Here is a 6,153-nt window from a genome sequence, read left to right as displayed (position 1 = left end):
CCCCAAGCAGGGGCTAGGTGCAAGGTTGCTGCAGAGCTGTCAGCCTCCCCTCAGCTCATTCCCCCTTAGGCGGCGTACGGGGCAACACCGAGGGCTTTCTAAAGATGTTCCAGGAATCCCTTCCCTCTGGGCCCTCCTCTATGCTTGTTTCCCGAGCCACTCGTCTGCACTACCTAGTTACATGTGCTGTGGGCCTGTGTCTGCCCAGGGAGGCTGGGCAGGGCATCTAGCTTGGAGCCAGCCACTAGATCATAAACCAAGCAGAAATGTCCTTATGGGGAGCCCCAGAAGACAGATGGCAGCCCTGCTAACTCCTAACTGGGAACTCAGGATCTGTGCAGCTGAGCAAGGGGACAAGAATCTGGGATCTGGGAACACAGACCAGAAACTAAACTGTCAGGACAAGCCTCAGGTGAGCAAGAAGCCCCCAAAGCATGTTGTGGTTGAGATAGCAACAGGCAGGAGCAGTGAGTGTGGAGCCAGGTCAGCTGGGGTGCCCCCTCCACACGGAGGTGACTGGCAGCAGAGCCAAGGGCATGAGGCAAGACCACAGAGCCTACTGGTGGTTTGGAATTTTCTTGTCTTTTGTTAAAAGGTGGGAAGGAAATGGGTATAGGAACCCCGGGCTCTGGGGGAGGCATGCAGGCTGCCCCAGCAGGCAGGTGCTGGGGGATGGGTACAAGAGTCCTGGAGTTTCCTATGATCCTTTTCTCTGCAGGGAACGGCAATGCTCGCTGGCAAAGGGATGGGGTCAGAGACAGAGCACTGGGGGGAGGGGCTGCGGGCAAGGGGCTCAGGGCTCACCTAACATGCAAAGTCCAGCTGCCCCAAAAACTAGGTTGCCTTTTGAAAAGTAGCATAAATACACAAACACAGCTACACGCACACATGCGGAGAGGGCTCTCATCTCCAAGGATGGGGGTCTAGGCCTGTTGGCCCCCCGAAGGCGCCAGGCCAGGAACCAGCACTGAGAAGTCTTCGGCAGCATACCCGGCCTCGGGCTGAGTCGTGGCCTCTGAAGTTCTGCTTACCAGGTAACCAAACCTCTCTGAACTAGGTGCTCGTGCCTATGCTCCTGCCAACTCCCGTGTGCACAGCTGTGCATGTTGGAGCAAGGCACATCCCTGCCTGGCTAGAGTGCAGTCTCTTCCCTCCAGGGCTCCGGGGCACGGGGTGCAGACAGAGGAGGGGTGAAGGGGGGCCCGCAGAGACATCCTCTCCCCCACCCCACGGGGTCCTGGCCTCCGGGAGGGGGGAGGGGCCTCCCTTATCTCTCTGCCTCCATGGCCGGATGGGCCCTGGGTTCTGAGGTGGCTTGTTGGGAGGCCAGGGGTGGCCAGTCTGAAGCCGGGGAAGGGGGTGCCGGAGTCCACAAGGATGGCTGCGGTTGGTGGTGCTGTGGGCCCCCAGGGGGCGAGGCCGCAGTTGGCCAGCTGGGTGTTGCGAAGCTGCTGGTGGCGGCATGGGGGAAGTGCGGCGGGGGCGACGTGGCTGTTGTGGCCATTGGGCTGCCGCTGCCGCCACCGTGGAAACTCTCGGAGGCCTTGAGCCGGGAGAACATGGTGAGGGCATCTGGGAAGTTGGGGGGTGTGGCAGGGGTGTTGGCGGGAGTGCACATCTGTGAGGAAGAAAGGAGAGAGCAGGGGTGAATACTCCTTGCCAGAAGGCTTCCCAGGCTCCCACTGCCTCTGAGGAGGGTCGTGTCCATATCCCTGGGAAGCCTTATGTGCCCCTTTCCCAGATGACACCTGGGCAGTACTCTGGGGCAGTTCCTTACTCAGCAGCTCTCAGTGTAAGACCCCAAGATATGCAACCCAGCCTTACCAGGGGCAGGTTGGCAAATCCACACTACCTAGTGCTTACCCACTGGCGGAGCCCTGAGGCTTTCACAGGGCCACACCCTCTTCCCCTAGAACTGGGAGCCCAAGCTCCGGAGGCCCATCTAGGCTGTTCACAGCATCCTCACAGCTGCTGGCTTGTCTCCTGGGGGTCCATGCCTGCAAACCCCAGTGCACTCCACCTGCAGCTTCCCTGGGTCAGGGGTTGCTGTGTGTGCCACCAGCCCAGCCTCCCACCTCCCTGCCCAGAGCTAGAGGCCCCCAACAAGGAAAGCCCTTGGGGTGCCAAGGGGCACTTACCATTTGGTGGTGGTGGCTGTAGGGGATGTTGGTCTCCTGGAAAAAGGCGCTGAGGGCTGTCTGCAGAAAAAAGGTCACACTTACCCTCCAGTACCTGTGAGCCTGTGGCTGCCCTGGTCCCCAAGCTCCTCTGGGGCTTGCTGCAACCATGGCTATGGTAGCCGAGGACAAGTGGCTGGTCACTACTCACCCCTCAGATGTCTGGCACCTGCGCCCTGGCCCCTGGAGCCATCCCGCAGGATCTCGGCCTCTGACTTATAGCCTACCTGCTCCGTCACCACCTGGGCAGTGGGAAGGCACTCTTGCTTTCCAACCCTGTTTGTTCCTGTCAGTCACAGGGGATGGAGGAAGGAGCAGGCCTGGAAGGTAGACACACCTGCTTCTTGGCCCAGCTCCACCTCGACTGCCCCTTGGCACTGCCCCTGCCAGGCCTCAGCTTCCCCATCTGTACCTCACAGACTAGGTGGCTTTCAGGTGCCCTTCCTGCAGCAGTGACCAGAGATGGTCATGTTTAAGGTCTCTCTCACCCAGGCCTCCCAAGGTATATTCCTGTGGTGGCAGAGCAGGATGACTCCAGCATGAACCCAGCTCCCATATCCACCTGCTCATGGGCAGCAATGCGCTGGACACATGACACCCCCCTGCCTCCCTCCACTCAAGGCCACACTGGTAAGGTGCCAAGGCCAGCAGGTCCCACCAGAATGGGAGGGCCGACCCTTGCTAACCCCATAGGCAGGAACCAGTGGTGGCCATCAGGAGGTTGGGGGAGAGGGCTGGTGGCTGCCTTCCCTGAGCCAGTTCAGTTGTTCCTAGGTCCTGGGGAGCCGAGGTGGGGGGGCCTCCAGGAGCCTCTAAGAGATGCTGGCGGAGAAGGGAAGGAACTGGCTGCTCTTGCACAAGTACTGGTGAGGGAGGAGGTCTAGTGTGTGTGCAGCAGTCCTAGGGTGGGGCCTGGCCAAGTTCCAGCCAGCAGCCTTCCCAAGTCCTCAGGCCTGCCTCCACAACCAGCACTGCCCAAAGCCCGCATAACTTCCTGACTCCTCCCCCAGCCTACACACCCAGAAACCAGCCAGGCTCCCAGGGCTGGCCCTCAGGGTTTCTTGAAAGCCAATGAATGATTCCTGGAATCTCCTGCTGGAGACTCCCTGAGTGTACCCAAGGGGCTGTTTGGGACTAGGGCACCAGGGCTGGTCTCCTCAGCACAGACACACTTTAGAAACTGCATTGAGGAGCTCCAGGTGATTGCTGAAGGCCACAGGGTGATTTCTCCATTGAGAAATATCTGTCAGCCTAGGCTTGGGCCCCTCCCCTGCAGCCTTCTGCCCCCATTAGCACCTGAATCAGCCACCCAGAAACACTGCAGGGTGCAGGATGCCAGCCAGGAAGGAAGGTGGGGGTGGGGAGAGAAGGCTTAAGCAGGAAGAGCCCCTCACTCCCTCTCAGGCAGAGGCTGAGGATGGGGGCCCCCACTTTACAAATGGTGAAGCCCAGATGCAGGGAGCTGAGAGAGGGGCTCTCCAGTCTGCCAGAAGCTCCAGCCCCTCCTGGGGACAGTTCCCCCCACAGACACGTCAGTCCTGGCAGCTGCTTTCGCAACCCAACTAGGGCTGCCTGAGGCACCAGTCTGGATGTCGGGGCGGCTGCCAGGCTCTGTGGGCTAAAAGCCCGCTTGCCAACTGGGCCCACTTCACACCAACCACCTGCCTGCCCAGCCTCAGGCAGGGAGAGAGCCCAGCAAGCAAACTGCCATGAATGTGGTTTTGCAAGTTTTGCCACATCCAACCTTAGAGACAAACAGGGATGATTAGGGTTGTTGGGAGACGTGGGGAGCAGGGAGGTTCTTCTGGGTGGGGCTGTCTGGGAGAGGGGGCAGTGCCTCACCACTGAAGCCTAGGGCTGGACTCACACCCCTACACACACACAAACAGAAGCAGTGATATAACCCTGAGTGGGGGAGTGGAAAGGGTTACGGGCAGGAAAAAAGAGCCTCCCAGACAGTCCCCACGCTGCCCAGGAAGCTCAGCCCCGAGTCCCCTGGGTCCTGGCACCACACTGGTGTCACCTGGGACGGCACCTGGAGGTCACTCGTCAGGTTTTGGAGGAGGATCACCAGGCGGCTCCTGGGTGGGATGGTGTGCCAGACCGGAGCTGCCCCATCTCCAGCTGTGCATACCACACAAGGCGCTCCACGCCGTGTGTACACACAACCTAGCGCGCGTGCACGCGCTCCACACACACTATACACCGCGAGCGCACCCGGCCGTGGCGTGTCCACACAGGCAGGCACCGACACGACACACGCTTCCCGTAGCGGATGCGCGCCAACGTGCCCAGGTTACCCCACCTCGGGGTGCCCGGCGGCCACAAGCGCACATACGTAAACACCGGCGCCCGTGGGCATGTGCGTAGCCATGGCCCCCCACCATCCCGCGGGGCACGCAGACCCCCCACTACCGCGGAGGGCAGGGTCCCCCACCACCTCGGGGCGCACGGCCCCGCACCGCCCTGGGGCACTCGGATCGCAGCCCGGCGACTCCGCCCTCTGGGCCAGCTCGGCCGAGGCCCGGGGCGTCCTCCTTCCGGGCGGCAGCCCGACGGTCCGGCCCCGCCGCGCTCCGCCCTCAGCCGTTACCCGCAGAAAAGCGGGGCGGGGGTGTCCCCCGCTCCCCGACTCAGCGCCGTCGGCGACTCGGGGTCCCCCCGCCAAGTGGGCGGCGTGTCCGGGGCCCCAGCCCCCGGCCCGTCCTACACGAGCCCGCCGCGATCCGGTGGGCACCGCGCCGCACGTGTGCCCCCACCCGCGCCCCGCAGCCCCGGCCGCGCACCTCGAACTGCCAGTGGGCCGCCTGCAGCAGCTGCTTCGCCTGGTCGGCCGCGCACCCCGCCGTCAGCACGAACTGGTTGATCATGAGCTGATGTTTGAGCTCGTCCATGTTCACGAGATGGCGCCGCCGCGCTGCCCGCTCCGGCCGCCTCTGCCTCACGCGTCCACCATTAGCGAGCCGGCTCAGGCTAATACAAATATTTACTGTGCGGCTCTGACTCACCCGGCCTCGCCTCGCGCGGCCGCCGGCACGGCATGCTGGGAGTTGTAGTCCACACCGCCCCGGGCGGGGAAGGGTCGCTGTTCCCCGGCTCTCGGCTGTCCCCACGCAGCCAGCTCGGGAAGCACGTGGGAAAGAGTACGGCCTCTGGGACAGGGAAGGAAAACCAGCAGCCTCGGGGTCCCCCCTCCGGCGGGACTTCCACTTTTCCCACGCTAGCGCTTGTGATTTTTTTTTTTTTTTTCGGAAATCTCAGCCGCCCGAGATCTGGCGCTAGGACCCCACGGAGACAGTTGCTGGAGCGACGCCGAACTCCCACTCCCAGAATGCCTCAATTTATTTGCATCGGTCTGTCCCCGGTGACGTCACTGAGTGTGGCTGCTGCCCGGCCAATGAGACTCAGTGAAGTGTTAGGACCTGGCCATATAAGGTAAACATAGCTGACCGTCCAATGAGGCGGGGACGGGGGCGGGCACTGGGTTGCGGGGGCGGGGCCGGAGAAGGGGGTGGGGCGTCGCGGGCTCTGTTTACAGCGTTGCACATGTCGCTTCCGGCTGACGTCTTGGTGGACAGTCGTGGCTCCGCAGGTTCCGGCGAAGCGAAGAACCGAGTGTGGAGTCGCCAGTCCCCCGCCGTGCGTGACCTTGGGCTGGTTCCTATGTAGATCCCCTGTGTGTGTGGCCTGGGGTTACCAGAGCTGCAGTCGTTAGGTTAGGGTGGCGGTGGGCCTGTGGGGACCACGTGTTCCCAGTCCGATTTCGAGGACGTGCGGGAGTTGAGGTGAGGCGGGGACACCAGTAGTCCTGCTCCCACCTAGCGAAAGACCCTGTCCGGACCCCCTTCGCCTCGCCACGGGCTTTTCTATTGTTGTAGGGTTTTTGACCCCGAATACGGCAACAACTTCAACTCTTGTCTCGCAGGAAAGAATTTTCATGCAGACACAGTTTAGTTTTAAAGCAAGATTTATTAGA

The 6,153-nt window shown here is 62.1% G+C and overlaps 1 protein-coding gene across 1 annotated transcript; it reads right to left on the bottom strand.

Moving 5' to 3' along the window:
* Positions 1–563: 563 nt before the first annotated feature.
* UBALD1 (UBA like domain containing 1) lies at positions 564–5,725 on the bottom strand. Its single transcript, XM_040973731.1, has 4 exons — positions 5,659–5,725; positions 4,964–5,433; positions 2,139–2,198; positions 564–1,618 (listed from the first exon to the last, which is right to left on the bottom strand). Exons 1-4 carry the CDS (start codon positions 5,723–5,725, stop codon positions 1,268–1,270), a joined length of 948 nt encoding a protein of 315 aa, XP_040829665.1. The 3' UTR covers positions 564–1,267.
* Between the last annotated feature and the right edge of the window lie 428 nt (positions 5,726–6,153).

The sequence above is a fragment of the Ochotona curzoniae genome, unplaced genomic scaffold (assembly GCF_017591425.1).
Source record: "Ochotona curzoniae isolate NIBS_2020 unplaced genomic scaffold, NIBS_Ocur_1.0 contig_2321, whole genome shotgun sequence".
NCBI lineage: Eukaryota > Metazoa > Chordata > Mammalia > Lagomorpha > Ochotonidae > Ochotona > Ochotona curzoniae.
Note: the sequence above shows the minus strand (reverse complement) of the source record. Positions and strands in the feature narration are given on the sequence as shown.

Excerpts from the sequence above, each read along its gene's own strand:
- UBALD1 (XM_040973731.1), bottom strand. The coding sequence starts at position 5,725 with ATGTGCAACGCTGTAAACAGAGCCCGCGACGCCCCACCCCCTTCTCCG. Across the intron at positions 5,434-5,658 it reads GGCCCCGCCCCCGCAACCCA|ATTTCCGAAAAAAAAAAAAA; the intron begins GTGCCCGCCCCC and ends CGGGCGGCTGAG. Across the intron at positions 2,199-4,963 it reads CGGCCCACTGGCAGTTCGAG|ACAGCCCTCAGCGCCTTTTT; the intron begins GTGCGCGGCCGG and ends TTTTTTCTGCAG.